General features: G+C 50.3%; 2 protein-coding genes across 6 annotated transcripts in view; one reads left to right on the forward strand and one right to left on the reverse strand.

The window, feature by feature from the left end:
• The first annotated feature begins 654 nt into the window (after nt 1–654).
• LOC119149584 (serine/threonine-protein kinase 35-like) lies at nt 655–24,265 on the forward strand. Of its 4 annotated transcripts, XR_005104769.1 has the most exons (7): nt 1,447–2,293; nt 2,652–3,278; nt 4,347–4,563; nt 6,568–6,820; nt 16,193–16,339; nt 17,814–17,968; nt 20,254–24,265. XR_005104769.1 is itself a non-coding variant. In XM_037390946.1 (6 exons), the coding sequence occupies exons 3-5, from the start codon at nt 2,733–2,735 to the stop codon at nt 6,801–6,803; spliced, it is 999 nt and encodes a 332-aa protein (XP_037246843.1). In that variant the 5' UTR covers nt 1,447–2,293; nt 2,521–2,600; nt 2,720–2,732; the 3' UTR covers nt 6,804–6,820; nt 9,839–12,050. The 4 variants fall into 4 exon arrangements, 3 of the variants coding, with proteins under 3 accessions (XP_037246842.1, XP_037246843.1, XP_037246841.1); XM_037390946.1 differs by lacking the exons at nt 16,193–16,339; nt 17,814–17,968; nt 20,254–24,265 and adding exons at nt 2,521–2,600; nt 9,839–12,050 and having other exon boundaries at nt 2,720–3,278; XM_037390945.1 differs by lacking the exons at nt 1,447–2,293; nt 16,193–16,339; nt 17,814–17,968; nt 20,254–24,265 and adding exons at nt 655–681; nt 9,839–12,050.
• The window catches only part of ELP3 (elongator acetyltransferase complex subunit 3), a 92,604-nt gene continuing 88,827 nt past the window's right edge, over nt 24,114–27,890 (reverse strand). For both annotated transcript variants that reach the window (XM_037390942.1, XM_037390941.1), the window contains one exon: nt 24,114–24,634. In XM_037390942.1, the coding sequence (XP_037246839.1) occupies nt 24,558–24,634 (77 nt within the window). In that variant the 3' untranslated portion in view covers nt 24,114–24,557. The remainder of the gene's footprint in view (nt 24,635–27,890) is intronic.

Raw genomic sequence — 27,890 nt, forward strand, 5'->3', positions numbered from 1 at the left:
CCGGGGCGGGGGGTGTGGGGTGTGCCGGCCCGTGTCGTGTGCCCCCGGCTGGGGGCAGAGCCACGGGGGTGACCCACAGCGCGGGGGACTCCCCCCTGGGACCCACCCCCCGGGATGCTCCGCGCTGGAGCCCCCCCCTCCCCCCCCCAGGCTTGCCGGGGGGGCTACACGAGGAGCCTGATTCGGGGCGAGGGGCGCAGCAGGACCTGGGTGGGCTGGGTACCCTCTGCTAGAAGTTTCCAAAACACTGCAGTTTTTATTTTATTATTATTATTATTGATATTATTATTTAATCGGGGCTAACACAGGGGCGGGAGGCGGCTGCAGGGCGCTACGCTGCCCCGGCCCCCACGCCGGGACGGGGGCGGGGGGCGGCCAGGGCGCGCCCGCAACTGCCGCCTGCGCGGAGGTTTGTCCGTAGCAGGCACCTGTCGTCCGCCGCAGGGGCTGCTGGGAATTGTAGTCCTCCCCCCACGCTGCCACCAGTACGCACGCGCAGGAGTTCCCCGCCCGGGCCGGTTGAGGCGAGGAAGGAGAAGCGTTCACTGATTGGTCCAGCGGTGGCTTTTACCCCTCCCCCTTGTCGCTGGCTTGCGATTGGTTCGGGCGAGCTTCCTTCCTTCTGGTTGGCCGGCTGTGGGAAGTGGGCGGGGCCGCGCGGCGGCGGCGGGAATTGCGGTGGTGGGCCCGCGCGCGAGCGGGAGGCGGGGGGTGGGGCCGGGCTGAGGCGAGTGGGCGCGGGAGCGAGGGGCTGAGGGGCTGGCGGGGGAGCCGGCAGGGCTCTGCGGTGCGGCAGGGGGTCGTAGGCCAGGTGCCGAGAAGGGCTGGGCTTGAGGGGGCAGGGAAGGGGGCAGAGGTGGCCGAGGGGCCTGGGCGGAGAAAGGCTCTGAGGTGGGGGCCGGAAAGGACTCTTAGGCAAGAAGCGGGGAAGAGCTGGGTCTGAGGGGATAAGGGAAGGGGGCTGAAGTGGCAAAGGGGTCTTACCTGAGGTGCTGGGAAGAGCTGGGCCTGAGGCAGTGGTGGAGATGGGGAGGGGGCCAGGGGCTGGGGAGCTGGGCTAGGGCCCTGAGGCGGGGAAGGAGTCTTAGGTGAGAAGCAGGGAAGAGCTGAGCCTGAGGGGATGGTGCAGGGGGGCAGGGAGTGGGGAAGGGGGCTGAGGTGGGGCAGGGACGTGAGGTGGCCAAGGGGTCTTACTTGAGGTGCTGGGAAGAGCTAGGCCTGAGGCAATGGTGGAGGTGGGAAGGGGGGCTGAGGTGGGGCTGGGATGAGTGGAGATGGGGAAGGGAAGGGCCCAGGCTGGGCCTGGGGCAGGGTGTGGTTATGCTGGGGGTGGAGGGCTGGCCTATAGTGGGAGTGGGTTTGGGGGCAGGTTGGGGTTTGGACTTTGGGGGCTGCTTTGGAGAGGAGTTGGGGATTGAGGGCTGGAGGGTGAGGAATAGGGTGGGAGAGGCTTGGGAAGGCTGGGTGAAAAGGCCACAGAATCACAGAATCATTTAGGTTGGAAAAGACCTGTAAGATCATCAAGTCCTTTAACCCAGCACTGCCAAGCCCACCACTAACCCATGTCCCTAAGCGCCGCATCTGTGTTTTTGGGAAAGGAGCTCAGCTGGCAGATGAAGCTGGAGGGAGGAGAGGGATTGAGAAGGAAGGTGGGGTGGGCTGGGAAGTGGGGCATTAGGTTGGGGAACCTGGACTGAGGGTTTAGGAAGGGAGAGGGAAGTGGGGCTTTGAAGGCAGCAGCAGGTGGAGTAGGGAGTAAGGGGGAGGTTTAACAGGAGAAGCATTAAGGGGATTGGGAAAGGAACATGTGACACATGAACACAGGGAATGATTAATGTGTTATTAGGGAGAAAAACTTGGGATGGTGTTGAAAAGCACTGGCAAAGGAAGAAGTGAAATGGGAGGCTCAAAAGGGAGCAGGGTTATTGGGGGATAGGGCTGGGGGGGTGGGGAATTGAATGAGGGACCATGAGAATCACAGCAGGAGCCTGTACTGGGCAATAAAGCGAAGGATGTGGTGGGCTGGGGGGCAGTGGAGTGGAACAGGGAGCTTGAGGTGGAGGGGAAGCGCAGTGTAAGGCTTGTGAAGCGGTAGGAAGAAGGTGAGCTGGAGAAAGGGAGTGAGTCTCGGGGTGTGAAGTGGTAGAAAATTGGTAGCGGAAGTGCCAGGGACATGATGTAGTTACTGAATAATTGGTATATTTGTGCGGGGGGAGAGCAGGGGTGAAAGATTTTAGTGCCAAACAGGCACTTCTGGCTAGCTTTATTTCTTTAGAAGTCAATTCTGGTAAAAGTAAGTTCAGCTGTTACCCAGGAGGTCTCATCCTCCCTTTTCTGTGCTGCTTACAGAACGTGTCTACATAGCTCTTTTTCTTTCTCACTAAACTTCATCTGTTGTTGACAAATCAATGTTACTTCCTGGGTGGTTGTATCCTACTGTGCAGTCAGGATTGTACTTGATAATGTCTGAAAGTTACCATGGATATAGGCTTTCTCTTAAAACCCCGTTTTACCTGTCAGTCCTCATGCAGCTGCACCGTACACCAATGCACGTACAGCTGAAATTGATACCGGTTGGAAGTATTTGCAGTTGATCGTTGGTAAGCTGCTTCGTTTAGGAGAGTTAAGCTTTTTATCTCCTTCTCTTCCAGGGTTTTACTGCAAGTGACAGCTGCTTGCCATAAGTTCAAGTATTTTCCTCTGCTTTGCACCTTGCTAGGCCGAAGTGAGGGATGGCTGCGGAATCCAAGTACAACATTGTTCGAGAAGTGGGCCGAGGGACCTATGGCGTGGTTTATGAGGCCATTGTTAATCAAACTAGAAACAAAGTAGCTGTAAAAAGAATGCGTTGTAGTGTGCCTGAAAATGTAGAACTGGCTCTCCAAGAGTTCTGGGCCCTGCAGAGCATCCAGAGGAAACATGAAAATGTGATCCAGTTGGAGGAGTGTATCCTGCAGAGCGGCCAGATCTTTCAGCCAGTTAGTCATTGTTCCAAGAAATCAGACAGCCATTTGCTGCTAATTGAGACCTGCTTGAAAGGGCGGAGGTGCGTGGATCCCAGATTGCCCTGCTTTCTGTGGTTTGTGATGGAGTTATGTGACGGTGGCAACATGAACGAATACCTGCTGTCTCGCAGCCCAGATGCTCAGCTGAACAACAGCTTCATGCGGCAGCTCAGCAGTGCCATAGCTTTCCTGCACAGAAACCAGATAGTGCATAGAGACCTGAAATCTGACAATATTTTGATTTCTCATAGACATGGAAGTCCTATGGTAAAGGTAAGGAAATGAAACTTTGCTGTAATAAGTATGTGATCTAAATGCTTATGCGTCATGTGCTTTGGAATGGGCTTTTGGTAAGTCTTGTGATACTTGCAGTAAGTGTACTCAGAACATCTGATATCAGTTGTGGGCATATTTTTATTTTATTTTTTTTAGGACTCTTGGAAGGAAGTAGAGGTCACAGTGGTGTGTTTCTCTAACATCCTTCATCCACTGCTTATCCTTGAGAGGAGCAGTTCAGGGCTGTCAAACTTCTGCATGCTAGATAATCAGAGAGATCACGATCAGTCAAAACTGAAGCAATATTTTCTGCGCCCTTAAACTTTAAGAACATACTGCCCTGGTACAACAGCTAGTGCGTCCAATATTGCTGCCTCAAGCACATATTGATGTTCGGGAGATGTGGGAAATGTCTTCGTGCTTCATGTTGGTGCCCTGATTGAGGTGAAGGCCAGCTGGCTTTGTTTCTTGTAGCACCAGACGGAAAGTCTGTTACAGTGCTCCAAAAAGCTGGGAGCCAGCTTGCTCCTGAACTTTCAGTCCCAAAAGATCCACTAGTTGGGATATAAAATAATAGGCCAGTGCATTCAGATAATTCGTGTCTTGCCCATTCAGATCAATAATGGTATTTCTAATTTGACCTGTAAAGCCATCAAGGGACAATTAAATCATTGACATATTAATCACTATGGACAATAATAGTAATGCAAGAGATTCCGTGTGGTCACCATGGAACAGTAAGAGCCACTTCTACCATAGATGTTGTTCAAGGTATGTTTAATCCTGATTAGGTGTAATCAGAGTGAACTTCACAGAAAGATAACAGTCAGATACCTGTTCTGCCCATCTTCGAAAGGGGATCAAACGACAGGAAAGGAGTGGGGGAACGGACAGCTGGCAGGAAATAACCAGCTTTTCATCTCACCAGGGTTGCTGCCCGACTAGTGTGAGTGCCGTGCTGTGATGGATTTCTGAGGGGAATTCACCGAGCCGCTGTTTTTAAAAACGCTTGTAAAGCCAGTGTTTGTGAATAACTGATTTGGTTTTTCTGTTTATGCATTGCAGGTAGCAGATTTTGGCCTCAGCAAGGTGTGTCAGGGGAAGGGGAATGTGAACCAGCATTGCTTCTCCTCTGCGTGTGGGTCAAACTTCTACATGGCTCCAGAAGTATGGGAAGGTCACTACACTGCAAAGGCTGATATATTTGCCCTTGGGATCATTTTCTGGGCTATGGTCGAAAGGATCACCTTCCGAGATGTGGATACTGAGAAGGAATTGCTTGGTGAGGATCAGATTGGTGTCTTGTTGCCAGTGGATGTTCTGGATCTGTAGGGACCCTCTGGGAGGTGTCCTCACAGCACAGTTACAAATGCTGTGGCATATATATACTTCAGATGTGACTTTTTTCCAGGAATTTGCAAGGACCTTGCAACCCAAAGGAACTCAAAGTCGGGTTTTTTTTTGGGGTTTGGGTTTTTGTTTTTAAGAGAACTGTGAAGAAATCTTTTTCTTCAGTATGCCTTGCTTCTGATTTGATAGCTTCTCCTGTGGGGTTTCCAGGTCTTGAGGACATATCACTAAGGTAGAGGGAATGCTTTTTATATTTGCAAATCATTATATTGTTTGGAAGATCGTTCCTTCTGCCAAATTTTTCATAAATACTCTGGAGGATTTAAAGGTTGAGGGAAAGATCACTTCTGGCTTCTATGCTGTCAGGCGTTCCTTACTCTAAGGAATGCTCTGCAGAAATGGATTTGGCCCTTACTGTCACTAAAGAATTGGAAGAGAAAAAACCCTCATAGCTGTTGGTGAGGCATCTGTCTTACAGCTATCCTCTTGATAAAGGATTTAGTATCTGTGTACTTCCATTTGCTCAGGAGTGCTTTTAATGCTCTTAAAACCAAAACCTTTCTGGAACTGGGCTTATAGGTTTGCTTGTGTCCTTAACTTGGCATAACCAAAGGATGGGATCACTTGGAGCGCTGAAAGATGTTCCAAGGAGCCAAACAATAAACTGGGAAAGGATGTTTAGATAAGCTTCACTGCCATCTGGCTGAGTTTCCTCACAGTTTAGAGATGCAAGATCTTGCAGGGATGACTCGTCCGATGGCCTGCTCTTCCCACCCCCTGCCGCCTCCTTCCTCCAAATCCCCCACATATTCGCACGCTTGAAATACTTTGTACTAAATGATTTCAGAAAAGTATATTGCAGTGGAAAATCCATCTCGAGGGGAGAGAATGCCAGTCATGCACATTAGCATAATAATTTAAGACATCTACCCAGGCTCTGAGATCATAGTATACCTGTCTGCCTGTCTTTTAAATGTTTAAATTCTTAAAAGGCATGTCTACGGAGGAACTTTGAGATGCTATTGCACTACCCCTTTAATTTTTTTTTTCATCTTCCCAAATAGACTCAATTCTGTTATTTATTTCTTTTTAAAATGCCAAACATTGATAAATGTTTTAGTTCCTGCCTACAGAAACAAGCAAATGGTTGCAGCTGAGACCAAAACATGAATAGATTTCATTAGAATAGCCGCCCACCAACTTGAGATAAGGAGTTTGCAAGGCCAACCTTTTCTATACGCAGACAGGTCACTGCCTTTGAAACATTTATTCTTTGCTTGATGCAGGGGCAGAACAGCCTGAGTGAGCAAAGCTGTTTTTACTGTCTGTTTTGGAAGCTGGTTAATCATTTTCAACAACCAGTGAAATTATTTAGATTACCAGGAGCAAATTTACATTTCCCTTCCTTAATCTTGCTGAGGAGAAGTTGGCTAACGGTAAATGGCATATGCTGTCATTTTAATTGAAAATTGTTTGACTAACTGAGCAAATAACTTTTGTGTTTAACTCTTTCAAGTCACTGCAGCCAAGCAGTCTCCCTCCCTCCCTCTTCCAGAGCTTCTGAGTCTGCCAGTAGGGTGAAATGGAGTGAAATGGAGGAAGCTTATTTCAGCAGCCCGTGTTCCCTGCAGACATAGAGGTCTGTGTAACTGCTTGATGAGCATGCCGTGCTTCAGCTTGCTCCCTCTGTTCCACACATGGTTATGAATGAACGCAGCCTTGTGCAGCATCTTGATTACCATGTGAAAGTAAAAGCCTTTTCTGATAACAGCCTCTCCCAATATTTGACTTGGTGGTTGCCTCTTAAGTAAGTGATGTTTCCAGGAATCTTTCAGATGTTTTGTTTTCCAGATTGTCTGTCTGTACCTCACATGTCAGCGTTTTGTGTAGAACTTCCTCTACCTGTATAACCTGACTCCCCCTTATCTGTGTTCAGGAACTTATATCTGCCAAGGCAAGAAGCTTATTCCCCTTGGAGAAGCATTGCTTGAGAATCCCAACATGAAATTACGAATTCCCCTGAAGAACAACAAGTCCATGCCAGATGATCTCTGCGAGCTCCTGCATGATATGCTGGCTTTTAACCCGAAGAAAAGATTGGATGCCTTCCAACTAGAAGTCCGAATCGGGCAAATCTCCTATGGCAAAAAGCGTCAACGCTCTGCCTCGTAGGGATGAAGGACGTTCAGGTTAGTGTCTCTGTCAGGCCATTTAGTCTGACCTTACAGGGGATTTTCTGTTATTGACCTCCAGGCCAAGGTCCTCTAAACTGTATGTGCGACCTGTAGAAGTTCTGAAAATTCAGCAATAGAAAGATGCGGTCAAACTAGGAGAAGAAAAGGCTTTGATAAACATTTTGGGAAAAGGAATTTGGCTGAAGTATGTCTAACAAAGAAACTTGTGGCTCCTTAATGTGGTTTGTTCAGGGAACTGGTTGTGCTCTCTGTATTTGGGCCAGCCTGTCCTTTACCCTGTACCTCATCTATTTCCACAGATGAGGGCAGGTTTCTGCCAGCACTCCACCGTTTACCTGTGCTTGTTTGTTGCTTTTACAATGTATTTGCTAACTAAACAAAAGCTGAAGCAGGCAAAGTTACTGTATATTTGTGGGTGTGCATCTTACATAGGGTATTCAGCCACGATAGTTGCTGTCAGACCCAAGACAGGCTTTTATTTTTTATTTTTTTTTAACTAAAGCGCTGTTAATGCTCAGAGCGTACCAGAGCTGGGTGCACCAGCTAACAGAGGAGCTTCGTATCCTGAACTATTTAATATGTAAAGGCCTTGAAAAATGTCTTGGAAAAAGCTGGACTGGAAGTCTGGTGGTCTTGCTGAGTCCTGCAGCGAGACTGTTGTTTCTTATGTGTCCACTTCGGAACAAAAAATTTGATCCTAATCCTTGTGATTTCTTGATGGCCTCTTTAGTATCTGCCTTGATGGAGGTTTGAATGTCCAACATAAAATTCAGGATGGTCTGTCAGATTCAGTGTCTTTCAGCAGAGCGATGAAAATACAGAAGGGAGTTTCCAGGATTTTCAAGTCCTGTCTTCTGCTATCATGGACTTCATATCCTAGGATTTCTTTGGTAAATGTATCATAGAAATAAAGTTTTTTCTGTCTGATGCTGTCACTGAGACTGAGCATCTGGCTGCCCTTACAGGTAAAGGACAGTGTCCTTTGCAACACAGATGCATTTCTGATCACTTTAATACTCACTTGATCTTGTGACAGACTTGTCCTTTAGCTTAAAGTGTTCTCCTTCCCAGGTGTTTGCCCATTCTGAACTATTTTATAGAGAACAATTGTAACGTTAGCAGCATTTCTTCCTGTCCAAGGCTGGTTGGCTGGCTCCTATATGTCCTCCATATCAAAATAACTTCTGCGCTTTCTCCAGGCGAGTTTCTTCAAGTCCTTGTAAAGCACTAGCATTTACTATCTAGTCTGGAAATACTCCTCCTGATGTGTTCCAGGATCACATCTCTCATATCTGTATCACTTAATCCTCTCATAATTACTTTGTTTCCTAAAGCCCCTTTTGACTTCAGAGAATCACAGAACGGTTTGGGTGGGAAGAGACCTTAAAGACCACCTCCTTCCAAGCCCCCTGCCACGAGCAGGGACCCCTTCCACCAGCCCAGGCTGCTCCCAGCCCTGTCCAGCCTGGCCTTGAGTTGCTTCAAATCAATAACATTCTGGGTTACTTTTGCTCACAGATGCATGACCTTAATGTTTTCTATTACTGGGTTTTATCTCCTGTCAGTTAGAAGAAACTGTTAATGAATATTTCCTCATCATATTTTTTTATAACTGTAATACCTCCAGCTTTGTGTCATCAGCACACTTAAAATTGTGCCAAGGCTGTTAGTGAAAACATTAATTAAAGAAGTCCGTTGCCAGTGCCAATCTTGATAAAATTCTAGCCTTTTTATTTCCAAACTATCCATTGCAGTTTTCCCTTGGGACAGGTTAACTGCCTTACATCTTCCTTTTTACTAATCACAGTCTTCTCCTGTGTTTCTCACACTTTCTTATGTGGCACTACATCAAACGTGTTATTGAAATTTCAGGGGAAAAGATAAACACTGTTTTTTTATTTAGAAAAATCAGTTTCATCACTAAAAAATACTCGATTAGTCTGGTAGGATCTGCTGTTCTGGGGACTCCCACGTGAAACAGGAGGCCTGGCATATTGTAACAGCAACAGTGCCACTAGTTGGCAGGCCAGCCCTGAAGTGGTTAGCCTGCTATAGAGGAATTTGCAAGGATAAAGAGGGGAGGAAAGAAAAAAAGCCTCTAGCAGCCCGGTGTGAGGCTTACTACTGTTGACTTTCCTTTTTCATTACAAAACCATAAAGGTAAATAGGTTTGCAGACCAGGTGCAGAACAAAAATGCCAGCAGAGCCAGGACATATCCCTGAAAACCCTGTTGGTCTCAATCCTCTTAATTTATTTTATTTCCCTGTTCGGTAGGAAGCTAGCTGAATACTTACTGTACTTGCTTTTGGCATGTAATCCGAGTTGATGCAGCAATGACTTGTGGCACAGCAGTCTGCACTGCGAGCCGCTACTCTCATGTGTTGAAAACACTGTCAGCTGCTGTGTTAGTGTGGACTGAAACGAAACCCAGCTCTGTTTTCTGAAATGGGGGTTGTCTTAAACACCGATTCATGGATGCTTCAGCCCAGAGAGCTGGCTGACTTCATATCCCGCCTTCCTAATCGAAAATCGGGAGTAGCACAGAAGCTGAAAAGGGTTTCTCACAGTGCTAAATCTAGGTGCCGCAGAAGAACTTCTCCTGTAGCAAGTTCAAATGAAACAGGAGATAGTTTGTTGTTTTGTTGTTTTGGTTTTTTTTTTTAATCCTGTAATGATTTGTTAACACAGGGGCAATGAACTCTACAGTGTAGGACAGCCAAACACTAAATCTCCTCAGAACAGTGTGAAAAAACATCTAAGTGAGTTTTCTTTCATTAATTTAAAGATGGATATATAACCTGTGATTCAGGAAGTCCTGATGTTAAACATTGCTCAGAACTGGGATTTTTACTGAGGACAGCCTGTTTGCGTACCTACCCTGTGCTTTTCCCTAAGCATACTTATGCTAATCGATGTCCCTGACCAAGGCAGAACAGTGGGACCTTTGGTATGGGCCGGTGCTTTCACCAAGAAGTATTTTATTTTGCAACTTTGGCATGTTTCCTTTGCAGGTATTGTGTCCCACTGGAGGCCTCTGAGATGGCAAGCAACTCTGCCTTCCTTTGGAATGAGAGGGTTGATCAGAAGACCAATGCTGCCTTCCAGTTTTCCCCGAACAGTTATATTTAAATGGACTATAACTTTATTTATTTGTACAGTAATTTTAAAATTTTAAGAGGAGAACTACCAAAAAGTCTATTTTTATGCAAGCCATCGGTGGTTTTATATTTATGTTCTTTTATGCAGCGAGTAGTGTAGGTGAAAACTTGGTTGAGGTGACCTTGACTGCCTGGCCATACTCTGCACAGTTGTAGTTGTTTCTGAACTTGCTCTCTTTAAAGCAACCCTTGTGCATCCTTTTGTTGCCGTCCTGTGACTGCCCCTTTGAAGGACAGCAAAGAAACATGAAGGAGCAGTCTGGAAGACAGGCTTTTCTGCCCCATTGCATGTTGACTGCCTTTCCAGCCCTGGCTTCTCACTGATAATGACATGTCCCATGTTCTTGGTTCAGAAGTTGTCTTTAGAAAGTTTAATTGGTGCTTTTTTAAATGTAATTCCTCACTCCGTTCTGCTTGGCCACGTAACTGAGTGATGTCTGCTGAATGAGCTGGCAAAGTGTTCAGTGTCTATTCTGAAAAGTTTGAGCAGAAACAAAAATGTATTTTCTTCACAGTAGCTTTTGAATATTCTTGCTTAGATTAACTAAAACGCTTTCTTAAAATAAATACAAAGAATGTTAAAGATGCCAACTCTTGATTAGAATGTATGCGTCACTAACACTTAAAGTAGTTTAAGGAATCATGCTTCCTGCTGTGTTAGCTGCTTGTGCCAGCTGTTCTTACAAGGGGAATGAAAAGGACTGAACTGGAATCTTGGCAGGTAAATGGAGAGTCTAATTTGCACCCCATTTGAAAAAATATTTTAATTTATCTGTAAAGTCTTGCTGATCTTTGCTTTTCTTGAGCTGGGAGCTCCTAGAAAAGGTTCCTCCTGTGCTCTTCTGTTGTGCAGAGGTGAAGCAGTGTCCTTCAGGGGCAGCTTCTTTTCGTAGGAAAAGAATAAACTGCCAAAAGAAAGCTATAACACAGTGAGCCCCTCTGCACCACCTATGCTGCACAGAGGACAAATACATATGTTCCTGTTGGAAATAGTTTATATATTTCTTTCCCCTGTCCTACTCTACTAAGACTGTGACTGCACTAGAGAAGACTGTATTATAAGCTGTGTGTCATGAGCTAAATTCGTGGCGGGAATCTTTCTTCCTGCCATGACTTTATCCAGAGGCTCCGCTGGCCTTCCATGGGGAAGCGTAACATTTTCTCACCTGCTCCTCCAGGCTGTAAAATATGTTTGTCCTGCACAAACAAGCATTAATTGGCCTCTGTCCCTGTAACGGATAACAAATGGACTACCTGATAGGGGTGGCCGCTGAAAAGAGCTGTTGCGGGAACAGCTTTTTCAAAATAAGTTAATTCAAATGGTTAAATTAAACTTGACTTTTGAATTTAGGGAATCCCTAGCCCGACAACGCTCCCACATCTGAAGCATGCGCAGCAATGATAGACACAATTGCTTTGAAGCTCGTTTAGCTCTTGACACCTGTGCACAGACAGCCTGTGTGGTGAGTGGAAAGACGCTGAAAATGGAGGTCTGGACCTTCTGTTATGAAGAGCCACGGTCGCCCTGTTCTGAAGAGCGTTTCTGGCTTCTGGTAGGAGACAGGTCTGGCTTCGACTGCAGCTCTACACCTGCAGTACAGCCCTGTCTTACCAAATCCTAGTTGTTGCCTTGGTTTCTAACTCATCTTGGAGTTCTGGGGCATTAGAACTTGGGACCATGTGCTGGGTTTGCCTTTCTGAAGCTTTCGGTTATCAATACGCTCCTGCTTTGCAGAGCTGCCTTTCTGAAGTAAGGTTTCTTCACCCTTCTCCTCCTAATCCTGTAGCCACTGCTACTCTGTTGCCTGCTTTCTGTCATCTCTCCTCAGGGCATGCTGCTGCTCTTTTAGGTGTGGGCAGGTCCATTTTTCTGGAATGCAGATAGGTTTGCACACCCTTGCAACATGTGAGAAAACTGCAGGGTCCGAGAATGGCTGTTTACTCGTTTTCTTCCTTGTTTTGCCATGCTAGGCAAGTATCCTCACAGCTGCTAGATATTTTTAGCTAGTCTGCTTCAATTGCTTGAAACTATAAGTTAATAAAAAATGCCGTGTTTTTTTACTAATTCATTAAAAAGTGTGGTAATACTGGTAATACTTTTCAGAATCACATGCGACGCTTCTTTTTTTGTCGTTTTGTCGTTGGTTTTGTTTCTAGGAAGGTACCACAAGTTAGTCTTACTCGAATACCTAGTGAATTGGTAAATGAATGTATGCAATGACAGCCTCTAATTTAAGTGATGACTACTTAGTGAAAGGGGCGGTGGGGGAGAATCCTGGAGCTGCTGTGGGTAGCTCTCTGAAAACAAGCTTGCTATTACAGGGTAAATGTAAAGTCTGTAGCTGGGAAAGGAACAGAATAAAATGGAAGCGTGCATGAATCCATGGTATTCTGTTTCAAAAGCTGTATGCAGCTCATTAATAATAATATAGCTGAGGAAAAAAAACAAACCCAAAAAAGAAAAATAGAAGTTTGTCAAAGACCTGAAATTTGGGAATGGGGAGATGGGAAGTGTGTTAAATTACGTATGTTATGGAGAAAACAAACTCTTTATTGAATGGACACTCCCACCTTGTGCTCCGAGAACTAAGGGCATGCCTGGGGGATGCGCAGGTTTCACCTGCCTGAATTGTTGAACTCCCTGGTGAGGGTGAAGTGTCAGAGGGTTCAGATCATACCTACTTGTGGAAGGTAAATCTATGAGCAGTTACTGAACAGTGGTTTAGAGCAACCTTGTGGTTCAGGAAGTTCCTAAACTGTTGGTTAGCTGCTGACGGAGCTGCTCTCTCTGTGGTGCCCTGTTTGTAGACCACTTGTCTTCCAGCTCCTGGGGGAGATGGCGATGCTGCCGTCCTCCTTGCTCACCCTAAATATTGCGGGCCATCGCTCCCCTCATGGTAAAATGCTGGGTCTTGGTGAAAGCGACTGCTTTGGTGACCGGAGGCAAATGTTTGGCAGTGGCGACTGCTTACTGGCCATCACATTGCAGGAAGAGAACGGCACTGTCAAGCACGCCACAGGGTGACAGTGGGTGCCTCTGCTCAGCGCCTGGCTCGGGGGGCTTTGACACTTGATTTTTGCCTAGGTCAGAGCACTGGCAGCAATGACTAAGGATGTACCACTTTGATTATTTCTTTTTACCTACAGTCATAATCTCTCTTTAAAAGAGTTAAAAAAAATGGAGAGGAATGTGGATCTGTGATTCACTTTGTCTTTCGAGCGAACAGGTAGTGAAGGTGAAGCTTTGTTCTGCTTTGGTGGGGGGGAAAAAAAAAAAGTGTGAGTTCTCTGGTTTTTATTCCCTACCCTGCAATGAGCCTCATGCACATCAGAGCGGTGTGTTAGAAAAGCCTCTCTAAATGCTGGAGTTGTCCGTTGAGGCAGGCGGTTAAATTGATTGCTTTGGATTAAGGGCGCTTCAGACTAGTTAAATTTTTTCAATGGGACAAATAACATCACTCACGGAGATGCAAGATAGCTAGGGGCTGAATTTATCCGGGGAAGAATTAAATACTTGCTTCTGTCCCCGGGCAGGATTGAGTCAGTCAATACCGTTCTATTTTTCTCTAAAATTAAGCATTGTCTCCAAATCATTCATTAGCAGAATCCTCCATTAATCATACATCCCAGCGCATCTCGCCAGACAGCAGAAGGTCTTTTTTCCTATGTCTGTTAAATACATCATTGTAGCTGGTAGTCTTACAGCTGCTGGGAAGCATTTTTTGGAACTAAATACATTCACAGGTCTGTTAATCACAGAGACTAATGAAGGTGCGCCGGGCGCCTGTCGCTGCACGGTTATCTGCAGGCAACCAACATGCAGATGGGGTGGCTGGAGGTACCGATCGTTCCACGGGGGTCACGGGAGCTGGTTGGATTAAGTGTCTCGTCTCAGCAGAGGCTCAGGAGGAGATAAAGCAGATTTGCCGGCCTGTCCGGGGGGCTTGGGAAGGCGGAGGGACGGGAGCTGCGATGGCTGGTGTTGGTGAAAGCTGCAGGCAGCGGCATCGGTGCTGCTGTGAGCCAGATTCCTCAGGTAGACACCTTGCCTTTGCGAAGAGTTCAAAGAACGTAATTGCTTTGCAGCTGGAGAGGCGGGAGCGAGGTTATTGGCTTGTGTGGGTGCAGGAGTGAGCTAGCATCGCTCATGAACTGACTGAATCTAGGGAAATACTTCTGCAGAATAAGGAAAACGGGGAAACCTGCAGCTCAATCCATCGGCGATGGATACAGACCAGTTCCTAATTAAAACCTTTAGCACCGGGGCACTCGGTTCACATTCATTGTTCCTTTGTTCCCTTCCACGGCGGCTGCCTTCCCCCATCAGAGGAGGCCGTTTCCGCAGTACGTTAAACACTGACACTGATTTTACGTTCTGTTTGCAAAGCATGATCCAGGTCCCCAGGTGGGTGAAATGTAAAGACACCTACACACCACGGCTGGCGTTGTGCAGGGACGTTGCAGAGAGAGGGAGGATTTGGAAAGGTAACGAGCTCGTGCGGTTCGGTCAGTCCCTGCTGTTCTTTCAAGAACCTTCGTACGGTCCTAATTGATTTTGCTGAGGCTTTTTGAAGTTGGAAGCAGTGGATTTCTCCCTTTTTAGGCTCACTTAGCTTTCCTTCATTCTCAAAGAGTTGCAGGATCAGAGAATTAAATTAAATTGTTTTTAAATGGAAACCATGTCTAGTCTACTGGCGTTATTCACACCTCCTCGCAGCGCTCCTGCTCGGCACGGCCTTGTGCTCCTTCCCGATCCAAAGGGCTGTTTGCGGAATAGCCTGGAGTGCAAAGTGGCCGCGTTTCCCAGGAAGGCAGGCAAGAGGGAAGTTGGAAGCCACCGTCCTGCCACGTGCTGATGTACACAGAGGGGTGTAAACCCCCAAAGCTGTCAACGCTTGCCCTCTTGTAGCTTCCCCAGGAAGTTTGGGGTTTAGGTTTTTGAGAAAGTGGCTTTTGAAGTGGCTTCGCAGGTGTCTTGCAAGCTGTGCCGAGCCATCATGTGGGTCTCGGCCCCACAGTGAGCGACACGGACACCCACGCACCCTGTGCTGGGATCAAGACCCTGGTTTCATCACCCTGCTCTGGTTCCTCTCATGCCAGCAAATCTGGGAGAGGTGGGTCCCGAGCCAGACAGAGGCATCAAGGTTTACTTAAAGGAACTCTTCTAACGGAAATAAATATCTAGAGCCACTCTGCTACATGCAGTGATGCAGGAGTTTGAAATCCCGGTGGGAGAGGAGGGGGAAGCGTCTCCCAAGGGTGCTCCCACGTGAGGATGCATGTCCTGGGAGCCGCGTACTGAGCTTGTGTATCACCACTGCCTTCCCGGGAAGTGAGCTGGAGGGCTGTGGGATGCATCAAGTCCCTCCAGGGATGAAAACACAAATAAGTAAGGCTTGTCTGGGGTGTGCAAGGCCTGGACCTACATCTAGTGCCCGATACCCACCAGTGGGCACTTAGGACAGCTGCCAGTAAGCTTATATTTAATTTTCATCATGGTATCGGCTGGATTTGGACAAAACTTGGAACCACACAAATTCTGGGAGGAAGCATTGATGAAAACGGGCATCTACTGAGGAATTTGTACACGTTGACTTAAGAGTTTTATTTGTTTTAACCTTTTTCCTTGAACCAGCACCAACTTCTGCCGATGGCGTGTGCTGAATGAATTTAGCTGTCAGTTCATGACTCAGTAGTCTCAGCCTTTTGCTTACACGAAAGACTGAGGCAAAACCCACCATGTTTGGCTTTTTCCCACCGTTATAAACAAACTGAAAGAGGGAGGACAAAAATATAAAGCCAGGTGTGCTGCTGCAAGACTTTAAAACTACCAAAGTGGGTCTGTGATTCAGGGCAGAGGCTGGCAGCCTTTGGAAAGGGGCCTTTGGGCATGAAATCCTGCAGAGCCATCCGTGCCCCTGTGGAGAAGGGACAAAAGGGGAAGCAGGCAGCGGCGTGGATAAATCGATGCCAAACCGCTTCTCTGCCATGTGAAAAGAACTCGCGATGAGCCCCAAGCTTTCAAGCTGCTGTTAACCCGAGGTCTGAGCGGTGCCATTTTACCTCGACTTTGTTTTTCCGAACCACCAACTTCTTATTAAACAAAGCTGATGAGCACAGCCGGATCGTGACTGCTGTATTTTTTTTAAAATCCGTCTCCTCTCTGGCTCCTGCTTCTCTTGATTTAATTTTCTCCTTTTCTTACAGATTCGCCACAGATTTCCTGAGCCCCTGGCGTGACTGCTTATTGCACTGAAGGCAGGAGGCAGCCCCTGCTGCTGCTGCACGAAGGATGTGAGCAAAGAAGAAAAACAAAATCCAAGCTGGCAGAAGGGGATCGATCCTCGAGAGCAGGTTAGATCCCCTCCACCCTGTGCCACTGGTAATACCTGGCCTCACCAGAGAGGCTGCCAGTATTGCTAGGTATTTCTGGGTTACTTGCCTTTTTTTTATTTTATACTCTATTTCTCCTTAGGCTTTTTTTCCAAGTTGACTTTTTTTATCATGAACAGAGCTGCTGGGGTCTTGGGAAGCAATGGAGCTAAGTGTGGCTTAGAGTTTACAGCTGGATGCAGGATGTGCCGAACTAGGGTCTGTAAAATGGATATTCTTTTATTTTACACCAAACTAAGCAGCACCTATCTTGCTAAATTCATCCCTTTCAAACATAAAAGGTCTATTGGATGTAAAAATTGCCCTTAACGTTAATGTCAGCAGAGCAGCTGAGCTACATATACCTGACTTTACCATGTTTATCTCAGTGTTGGTGTCCTCTCATTTTGTGGCTCAGTTCCTGTAATGATGCCGCTTCACCTTGGCTATCTTAGGCTTGAATACCTCAAGTTTTTGCTGTTTCTCCCAGCTGCTTTTAAATTTTCAGCTTCCCGCTGCTGTTAGGCTGCAGCCTAACATCTTTCTCTTGGAGCCAGCTCTTTGGACAGTAACTCCTACCAGGCAGGAGTCATTCGGCACCATGCTCTGCCAAAAGCCATCAGCACATCAGATCCTGTGGCTCCCAGCATCAGCTTTTTTGGTTTTGGTTTGGGTTTGTTTTTGTTTTGCCTGAAGAGGCTGTTGAATCACTGTGTTCCAGTTCATCTTGCCCGATCTGGGCTCTGTGTGCACTCACATAGCTTCAAGGGACAGGAACCACTTCTGCCTGTGGTTCCTTCTGCCTTCTGCAAGCAGCAAGGGCAGGTATTGCACCAGGATGACCAACAGGCAGCTGTTGTTGGCAAGGCAACCAGCTGGAAGTATCTACAGGAGCATTTTTGTTGGGGATACTATGGGCCAGGGGGTCGTGAAGGTGCTGTGGCACGTCTGGTGGTTTTTTTCTTCTTTTTTTTTCTTCCTCTCTTTTTTTTTTTTCTTTTTAAACATAGCTATACAAGTAGGGTAATGGCCATCAGGTCCTCCAAGTTCAGGCTGAGTACTAAAGCAGAGAGGACAGAGGGGCCCAGATGTGCCTGAAAAAATAGAGACTTATTTAGGCTGGAAAAGAGCTTTAAGATCAAGTCCAACCACTAACCCAGCATGGCCAAGCCCACCACTAACCCATGGCCCCAAGCGCCACATCTACACGTCTTTTACATCCCTCCAGGGACGGTGCCTCCCCCCCTCCCTGGGCAGCCTGTCCCAGTGCTGGACACCCTTTCGGTGAAGAAATGTTTCCCAGTCTCCAACCTAAACCTGCCCTGGTGCAGCCTGAGGCCATTTCATGTCCCTGGCAGTCTCTGTGCTGCTAATGTAGCTATCATTTGCAGCCAAGGCAAAAGCTGGGGGCAACAGGGTCGGGGTGCTGTTTCCCTGGGCTTTGTTTTCTTCACAGGTGGAGCCTGTCCTGGGTGGACCCACCAGGTGGACTGTGTGACCCAGGGCAGCAGCTTTGATCCCTCCTGCAGCTGTTAACCACCATCTGATGCTGCACTCCACTGGAAAGCAGGAGGGAACAGCTCCGCAGGGACCAAAAAGTAACAGATTGAGGTAGTCCCCACACGCTCAGCAGGGTTCTAGTGCCAGTGGGTCTCCTGGGCAAAGATGGGCTTCTTCCCATGGCTGTGGGGAAGCAAAAAGTGGCTCTGCAGCCCTGCCGCTCCTGCATGGATCAGGTTATTACTGCTCAAGCTGCACCTGAGCTCCCCACCACCTGGCACCCTGCGCTGGGTGTGCGTGGCCAGGTTTTGGCAGCGGGGGTTACAGGGGTGGCTTCTGTGAGAAGCTGCTGGAAGCTTCCCCCATGTCCGCTGGAGCCGATGCCGGCCGGCTCCAAGATGGAGCCAAGGGCTGACCCACCAGCGATGGTGGGAGCGCCCCTGGGGTAAGGGGAAAAACCCCCTTTGCAGGTGGGACCGGAGAGAGGAGCGAGCACAGGGGGGAGCCGCGGCCCTGCAGCCCCCCAGGCCAGGGCAGGGGGAGGCCGGGGGGCTCCAGGCGCCGCAGCAGAGGCTCCCCCAGCCTGTGGGGAGCCCCCGGCCGGGCAGGCCGTGCCCCCAGCCCGTGGAGCCCCCGGGGGCAGCTCCCCCCCGCAGCCCGGGCAGGACTGGGGACCCCGTGGGGGTCGGGCAGGGGGTGCGGACCTTCCCCACGGGGGGCAGGAGCCACAGGGACAGCGGGTGGGGGACCGACCCCAGCCCCTATTCCCCTGTGCTGCTCGGGGGAAGGAGACAGAGCTGGGGGTGAAGTTAAGCCTGGGAAGGAGGGAGGGGTGGGGGAGGGCATCTTCAGGTTTGGGTTTGTTTCTCATTATCCCACTCTGATTTAAGTGGTAATAAATGAAACTAATTTCCCTCAGCAGAGCCTGCTTTGCCCGTGCTGGTACCTGCTGAGGGATCGCGTCCTGACCGTACCCCAACCCACCAGCCTCTGGTTGTATCTTCTCCCCCCAGCCCAGCTCAGGGGGCAGGGACAGCACGGCTGTGGTGGGCACCTGGCATCCCACCAGGGTCAGCCCACCCAGCACCCATGTGCCACATCTTGGCTGTGACTGCCGGCAGGCAGAACACATCAGCGTCCCAAAAAGTCAGAGCAGGAAAAACGCAACAGGCTAAAATTAACGTGCAGTGAGTGTGACTCACCTTTGGTGTGGTCTTCTTCAAAGTAGTTTCAGCTGGTCACCGCTGACTGTCCCTGAAAGGGGGGAGCAGCTTCCACTAATATCTCGCTGCCTCTGTGCCTGCTGGCTGATTTTTCTCATGGGTCGCGAAGGAGCTGGGCTCAGGCAGGGGACGGAGCCCTCCCTGGTGCTCTCTTGCTTGAAAGCATCGGCCTCAACCCCCCTGTGCCCGGCCCAGGCGGCGGTGGGTTACTGGGGTGCAGCGTGAGCGGCCGCTCCGCAGCCGCGGCCTGAAGCCTCCCTGGGCCCCGTTTCAGCATGGGAACCTGGGCCCTTCCCAGCCCCAGCTGTGGCTCCCACATGCGTGGGACTGGCCACAGCCCTTTGTCTGTGGATTTTAAGGGCAAATTGAGGTGTTTTTTGACTTTGTTCATCTTCTGAACAGTTGTATAAGCCCTTGTTTGCTTAATCAACCGCGTTTCCACCATGAAATATAACAGTGACAGCGTGGCCAGCAGGGCCGGGGCAGGGACCGTCCCCCTGCGCTGGGCACCGGTGCGGCCGCCCCTCGAGCCCTGGGGTCCGTTCTGGCCCCTCACTCCCAGACAGAGCTTGGGGGGCCGGAGCGTGTCCAGAGCCGGGCAGGGGGCTGGGGCAGGGGCTGGGGCACCAGTCTGATGGGGGGGCTGGGGGGTCAGCCTGGAGGAGGGGGCTCGGGGGGACCCGATCGCTCCCTACAGCTGCCTGGGGGGGCTGCAGCCAGGGGGTCGGTCTCTGCTCCCAGGTCACAAGCGACAGGACAAGGGGGAACGGCCTCAGGTGCACCAGGGCAGGTTTAGGTTGGAGACTGGGAAACATTTCTTCCCCGAAAGGGTGTCCAGCACTGGACAGGCTGCCCAGGGAGGGGGGGCGGCACCGTCTCTGGAGGGATTTAAAATTGTGTAGATGTGGTCACTCAGGGGTATGCGTAGTGGTGGGCTTGGCATGCTGGGTTAACGTTTGGACTCGATGATCTTACAAGGTCCTTTCCAACCTAAGTAAGTCCATGATTCTACGAAGGGCTAAGAAGGAGGAGCTGTAGCTTGTCAACACAAATGACCTTTGTGTGTGGGGTTTTCTTGGTGGGGGTGTTTTTTGGTGTGGGTTTTGTTTGTTTTGTTGTAGGGTGGGTAGTTACTGGGGGGTTTTTTTTGGTTGTTTTTTGTTTTTCATCCAGGAGGCTTCAATGCACTTTTCCAGCGTTCCCATGTGAAAGATGCCCGGTGTGGCCACTGAAGGCAACACCGTCTGCATTTACTGGACCTCAAACTGCAGGGCAATTCGCAGCTGCCAAGACAGACAATTTCATGGGCTGCAGTGACGTGCAACTGCTCCCGGATTTCAAAGCTGCTCTCCCTTTCACAATTAATTACAGGATGCTATTAGCTGATTTCATATGCAACAGCTCTGTAAGAATGATGTACCTGTACTGAAATGGATGCTGTCCTCATGGAGAGAAAAAAACCCCCACCACCCACCAACCCAAACCCTACCATAACCCACACTTGCAGAGTACTGCAAAAAACAGGTCACAGCCAACCGGAAAGTTCCTCTGTGCAGCTCAGTGCCTGCCAGGATCCTGCCAACAAGCACCTTGGCCAGGAAAAAGCCAACACAGGTCAGCCAAACCCAACCACAGCTGTCAGTTTCCTCTTATAATACAGTTTTCGGTGCTTGGCAATGCTTCCTCCTCCCTGCACGCCCAGGGCAAGGCCCTCTGCTCTTCTTCAGCCTGCGACGTGAACTTTTAAGTGGGGGAACACAAAAACCCACAAAAAACCCCCAAGACCAAAGATGTGTTTGATTTATTTCCTGGCAGGGACTGCAGAAGGGGTTAGCCATGAAGCCTGCTGGCACCAGGACTGCACTTCGCCTAAATGCGAGACAGTCACTGCAAGCCAGCACTGACGACACAGGGCGCGGGCACCAGCCTGGCAAAGAACACGACCCTATCCATCGTGTACAGCTGCCGTCCGTACCTCCACGCTGCTGTGTATCTCCAGCTACATCAGGATCACTCTGGGCTCCTGACTTTATTTGGGTACCTGGTCCCACGCTGTCACCCCCTATTAATGAAGCTCAAGAGGTGGCCACAAAGCTTTAAGCATCACTACGGGAAGGATCTGCATGGCCCCTTTTCTCCCAGTAGGGTCTCATGTCTCCTTTGTGCCTCCCACTTTTTTGTAACTAAAGATGTCTGAAGTCTTACCAGACTTTGTCGCTTTGTACTGTTCGTGCCCAGTGTACTTCAAACACAACAAAGCCTGGAACCCTTAGAACAGTTTTAGAAGGAAGCGTGGTTTTTGCTTTCCCCTCCTGGCAGCCATGCCACAGGCAGCAGAGAGCACCGTGGGCCAGGATCGTGCCCAAAGTGATGTCCGGGCAACCACAGACCCCAAAAGCCACACTAAAACCCGTGGAAAAGCCACACACATCTGCTAATGCATCCCGTTCCCCAGCTCCCCGTAGGTGACTGACACATACCACTGTATTTTTAAACTCTGGCAGACACACACAGGGTAAGAAGCCACAGCTCAGGCTGCCACCCCCGGACCTTTCCTCAAACCATTGCACCTCCCGGGCCACCCTGGGCTGCCCCAGCGAGGTTTGTGGGTGCCCTGGCAGGGACCTGGCTGCAGAGCTGCCGCCTGAGACCCGAACCCCATCCCAAACCCCAGCAGTGTGCAGAGCAGCAGCAGCAGACAGGACACATGCCAGGAACATGCGTTGGAGGAACTCCCTGTCCCCAGCGGAAGCAATGGCTTGGAGAGAAGTACAAACCAGCTATTCATTTGGCTGCATTTATATCAAACAGACAAATCAGTACATCACAATTAAAACAAGCCTGTGCCTGGGCAGACAAGCCCGAAGAGTTTCACAGAAGCTCAGCAAGTGCAGCATGAAATCGCCCCAGACAGAACACACAAATGGGAAGCTAAAAATAAGACCCTCTCCCCAAATTGCTTTATTTCTGATAAAGCTGCTAGTAAACTAAAACCACATTGGCCTTAAAAAAAATAATAAAGGTATCCAGTATTTCCTTGATTTGCCGGAGGGCCACGCTTTCAGACACACAGAAGCGGTGTTTTTCTGGCTAGTACCTGGAACAAGCTGGGCTGTCTGACGCTTTCAGCTCTGAGTGATTCGTAATTATGTCAGTGGTACCAGAACAACAAATTTTGCAGAAAATTTCAGGGATTCTACACAGAAATTGCATCCTTTCTCAACACATCTCCTTCCATCTCCTCTGCTTTTACAGTGTCAGAAGCTTAACGTGCCCCGCATTTACCAGTGTCATAAAGGATGGAAAAAACCCAGTTTAACAAATCAAGAAGCAGCAGCCTCCACCTCCCTTCTTTAAATCAAGCCCTCTGTACAGGGCAGGAAGCTCAAAACACACTCAAGGGTTTAGGTACCAACAAGCTGTTTTTTGGTGTTCACTCCCCAGCTCTTTAAAACACAGGACACCAGCATTTACCTTCAATAACGAGAAATTTATTGCCAGGTATTTCACTTGTTTCCAGCAAGGACACGCTTTTTCCGCGCTGCCCGGGCAGCTGCTGCCGCTTGCGCATCAGCAGACGTCAGCGTGGTTCTGGCCGTTGACCCCGCGAGTCACTGTTGGGGAGCAGCAATAGATCACAGTGGCAGAACCGCATTTACTGTGTGGCACGGCACGGCTGCCGCGAGAGCTTCCCCCCCCCCGAGCTGCTCCTCCTCCAGGTTAGTCACGTGTGTCCAAATGTTCGTTATCGGTGAAGTTTCCAGAAGGCTCCTGACGGAGTTGTTTATTAGAGTAACACCTGAAACGTCAACTTCTCTACAAGCCGTGACTCCAGATTTCAACCCTATTTTTGATTGAAATACTATAAAAAAAGAAGTGGAGGAGGTCAGAGCTCCGGCTGCTCCCTTCTGGTTTTGTTATGTCAAGCGGGCAGCGCCAGGCACGCTGCCTTTGAAAACCCTGAATCACTAGTGTCAAAGGACACCCCCCTGCCCTGTGTGTCTTGGGTCATCCCCACCCCACCGAAGGGCTGGGGGGGGAGTTGAGGAAGGTGCTGAGCTCTTCACCCAGGGTCACAGCTCGCTCTCACATCCCATCTCGCTCTGCAAAAAGCAGCTTTAATGGTATCATTCCTCACAGCATTCACAACGCCTGGAAAAGGCAACCATCACACCCATCTCCAAGGAGGAGCAGGAGAAGGACCTGAGGAGCTACAGGGCAGTCACCCAACCTCCATGCTGGGAGAGATAAGGACCAAACCCTCCCCGAAACCCCTTCCTGCTGTGGGAGGGAGAGGGGAAAAGAGTTACGAAGAACCAGGAGGGATCCTCCGTAGGCAGATGGTGCCCGAGCAGCCCAGCTGCCTGCTGCGATGAGATGAGGGCAGTGCGGATAAGGGAGGGACGCAGAGGTTGTATACCGTGACCTTGCCGAGGCCCCTGACACTGCTGCTGCACGGCATCCCCATGCCCAAATCAACAGGTTACGGGCTGGAGAAGCAGCAGATCTGGTGCTGGAAATGCGGCTGAGCAAACTGAAGCGGGGGCCGTCAGGCTGGTTATGGTGTTGGGAGTATGTGATGTGCAAGGAGAAGCTCGGAGGGCAGACTCTTCCCAGAGCAGCACCTCAACAGGCCGAGTGGCACAAGCTGAAATGCTGTAAACTCCCATCAGATACTAGGAAAAGCTTGTCCAACATATGGGTGTCACATACTGAACAGAGACCTAAGTGCTGTGGATTCTTCATCCACACCCACAGAGTATCTCCAGCCTTGGAGGCATGCAGGCATCACCATCCTGATCTAACTGGAATCTGCTCTGAGTGGGGTTGGACAAGAGCTCTCAGAGTCTCTTCTACCCTGAGTTACTCCATGTTTGTGCATCATCGTAGAGAGTAAAGTTTAAATTTTTAGCTCAGTTCCTACCGCCACCAAAGTAAAGGCTTCCAGCCCTCATGGTCTCCTACTTCTGCATGGTAAAAGGATCAAACGGCATCATTTGGGATGGATAGAAAGCAGCCAAGCCCAGCATAAATAAATGTGCACAGAGAAATAATTAATTCATGTTGTAGAATAACCCACCCAATTTCAGCGCTGAACCATTAAAAGCTCGCTGACAGCATTACAGAAACAACAGTTATTTTTCCCAGGCTGCTCAATAGGGTCCCCGGCTCACCTGCGCTTGGGCCCTCTGTTGCAACGCACCAGCGCCCGTCCCGCAGATACGGCAGGGTTACACCGGTACCGAGACGTGAAACATCCCCAACCCCAAGCTCTCCTGGGGCAACGGGCAGATCTCCGAGCTGCTCTCCCCGGCGGAGATGCCCTATTTGCTGCCGTGGGCTCTGGCATAAGCAAGTCCTTTGCAGCTGGCAGGCTTTGGGTTTTAGCTTACGTCTGTCACCATGAGCTTCTTTCCAGGATGAGTCTCACCTCCTCTCCTGCCAGCAGCTGGTTGGGGTGGGGACCTCCTGGGGCATCAGTCCAGCCTTTTCACCATGTAAGGCCCTTCGAGCTCGTAGCCGATCTTCCTGTAGTAGTTCCTTGTGCCAACACCTGTGAGAAGAACAACAAAAACGTTTAAATTCAGTGTCAATGACAAACGAGCTGGAGAAGCCAGGGCCAGGCAGAAAAGTCACTTCCATGGAGGGATGGTGCCGAAAGGAGGTTGGCCTCACCAAACAGCGGGCGCTGGGCTCCCCAGCTGCTGTGCTGGAGCGGGGGTGTTTATTCCTTAGCATCTGGACCAATTACGGTGTTTTTAAGGGGGAAATGCAGGAACATAGCTGTTCTATCTACCCTGAATCATGCACCCCATCCTTTGTCTTGAGAAAGGCTGTGAGGGCCAGAGGAATCGACACAGCAACAATGGTGAGATGTGAGTCAAGAGTTCAGAGCAGCCCAGGTATAACAAAACTCAAGACAGGCTCTTGAGAGGAGGCGGCCCAGCTGCAGGCATCATTACCAGGAACTGAAGGGCTCTAAAACCCAACAAAACTGTCCAATGTCTCCTAGAAATGAACTTGGCTCCACTTCAGATAGACAAGTGGTCTCCGCGGCCGCAATCCAATTTCCTCATTGAAAAGGATGGCTCTGAATGGCTCAGTTCCCAAACAGCCTCTTCCCTCTCCTTCCTCGCTTAATGAGGCCCCGGGTGAGCCCAACCCCACCTCACACAGCATCCTGCTCCTGCGGCAGGACAGGTCCAGCACAGCAGCCTTCCCCCTCACCTTATCTAATTACTCACAGATGCAGACATTAGTCATCAGGGGAGGGAGGAGGAATTCAGCATCATGGCATCATTGTCAGCGCAGCTGGTGGGTAGGGACAGAAGGACGGATAGGACACGGCTCTCCATCAAGGAAAGCAGCCCCTCTTTCCTCTAATCTCATCATTCCAGCCAGTTCCTGGAAACTGGTGGTAGCAAATGGCTCTCCAGGAATGCCTGCATCTGCTATGCAGGGAGTGACCTGCTGTGGCTGGTAACCCCTTCCTGCCCACACATCGCTGCAGCAATTTTACCCATTGCTGGATTTGTTTAAAGTCGTGGTAACGTTATTTCCTGAACACACGTTACAATAGTTACCGAATGGCTTAAGCACCACAGCTCCAGACAAACCCGCAGCCAACATCCTAGAGAAGCATATTAATTTAAGGTATGGAAAAGACACGTGAAACCCAGACCCGAGATGTCTTCATGCCCCTCATTCCAGCTGAAGCTGGGGAAGAGGTTGAAAAACCCCAAACTGGGGAACACCTGAGCAAATCTACTTCTAAGCAGTGGCAAAGCCCCTGTGAGATTGCAGCAGGGAACCATCCTCAACCACAAACGTCCTGAAGGGACCCAAATTCACTCAGCTTCAGTGTGAACCTGAAGCTAAGGAAAAATCTAAGTCTACTGCACTCGTGCCCACTCCCTTCTTCCTGATCTCTGCCCAGAGGAGGGCTGGGATCTCTGACCTGGAGTAAATTATCGGCTTTATCAACATCTTGCCTAAAAAACATCCTCTTGAGTTCATCAGCAGAGATGCTGGGGTACAATATACAGATTTTGGCAGTGAAAGAGCAGAGCCATCCCACCTGTGGCCCAGAACAACTTGGTTAAAAGGATTAGCAAAATCGAAAGCTGAAGAACAGCCCTCCTGAAGCGAAAGGACAACTGAGTAATTCAGCTGATGTTTTTAAAAAACACCTTGATCAGAGTTATTTAACACTTCCCCTTTTTTATTTCCTAAAGCCCTTGGGAAATGTGTGGATTTTAAAGAAGGCAGTTTAGGTTGCATCAGAGCATCGTGTGCTGCCTCCATTAATCTCAGAGCTATTAAGTAGCACTAGTTAAGCACCAGCTCTTCCCCATTTGAGGGCAGGGGGTTCAAGCCATTAACAAGAATGATGATGCGGTTGGCCAGCCCTGTGCCCCTGGGGTCCCACGCTGCGCCACTTCGCCAAGCATCTCAGTTATCATCTCAGCCCTGCTCGGAGCGGTAACTTCTTGCACAAAATCACTGTCCTTCAACAGGAAAGGCTCCTGGGAAGAGGAGGCAGGAGATGCTGCAGGCCGTGGGCTGCAGGTGAAGACAGGGTGTGGAATCCCGGCTGCCCAGCTCTAGCTGAGGATAGCTCACCAGCTCCAGCCCTGCAGGGGAGTTTTCATGGCGAGAGGCTTCTGAGGGGAAAAACTCTCACCAAGACACCTGCGCTGGGTGTGCGTGGCCAGGTTTTGGCAGCCGGGGGTACAGGGGTGGCTTCTGTGAGAAGCTGCTGGAAGCTTCCCCCGTGTCCCATGGAGCCGATGCCGGCCGGCTCCAAGATGGAGCCAAGGGCTGACCCACCAGCGATGGTGGGAGCGCCCCTGGGGTAAGGGGAAAAACCCCCTTTGCAGGTGGGACCGGAGAGAGGAGCGAGCACAGGGGGGAGCCGCGGCCCTGCAGCCCCCCAGGCCAGGGCAGGGGGAGGCCGGGGGGCTCCAGGCGCCGCAGCAGAGGCTCCCCCAGCCCGTGGGGAGCCCCCGGCCGGGCAGGCCGTGCCCCCAGCCCGTGCAGCCCCCGGGGGCAGCTCCCCCCCCGCAGCCCGGGCAGGACCCCCGGGGCAGGGGCTGCCCGCAGGGGGCTGTGACCCGCGGGCAGCGGCGCTGGGCCAGCTCCTGGCAGGGCCCGTGGCCCCGTGGGGAGAGGAGCCCGGGCGGGGGCAGGGCTGGGGACCCCGCGGGGACCCCCCTGGGGCCGGGCAGGGGGTGAGGACCCTCCCCACGGGGGGCAGGAGCCGCAGGGACAGCGGGTGGGGGACCGACCCCAGCCCCTACTCCTGGTCCCCTGTGCTGCTCGGGGGAAGGAGACAGAGCTGGGGGTGAAGTTAAGCCCGGGAAGGAGGGAGGGGTGGGGGAGGGCGTCTTCAGGTTTGGGTTTGTTTCTCATTATCCCGCTCTGAGCTGACTGGTGACACGTTCAGTCAATTCCCCCCAGCGGAGCCCGTGCTGCCCGTGCCGGTACCCGGGGAGGGATCGCTCCCTGCCCTGATCCCGACCCACCAGCCTGCCCTTACACTGCCCCCGGCCCAGCTCAGGGGCAGGGACAGCGCAGCCGTGGTGGGCACCTGGTGTCCCACCAGGGTCAGCCCACCCAGCACCTCAAAAAACAGCCACTGGGTTTGTGTCCAGATGCGTGGAAGCCAAGTGTCATGGGTTACATCCCCTGGACCATCAGCCTGTACCACCGCGCTGCAGCACAGCATGACAGGCTGCTTTGGCACAGGGGCAACATCTACCTCTGGAAGCAGGGAAAAGCAGGCAGGTGTGGAGGTACAAGCCAAAGGA

This window comes from Falco rusticolus, chromosome 6 (genome assembly GCF_015220075.1).
Source record: "Falco rusticolus isolate bFalRus1 chromosome 6, bFalRus1.pri, whole genome shotgun sequence".
Taxonomy (NCBI): Eukaryota; Metazoa; Chordata; class Aves; order Falconiformes; family Falconidae; genus Falco; species Falco rusticolus.

What these genes read in the sequence shown, in the direction of transcription:
- LOC119149584 (XM_037390945.1), top strand. Translation starts at nt 2,733, where the DNA reads ATGGCTGCGGAATCCAAGTACAACATTGTTCGAGAAGTGGGCCGAGGG. An exon ending in ATGGAAGTCCTATGGTAAAG is followed by an intron (nt 3,279 to 4,346) that starts GTAAGGAAATGA and finishes TATGCATTGCAG; the next exon opens with GTAGCAGATTTTGGCCTCAG. An exon ending in TACTGAGAAGGAATTGCTTG is followed by an intron (nt 4,564 to 6,567) that starts GTGAGGATCAGA and finishes ATCTGTGTTCAG; the next exon opens with GAACTTATATCTGCCAAGGC.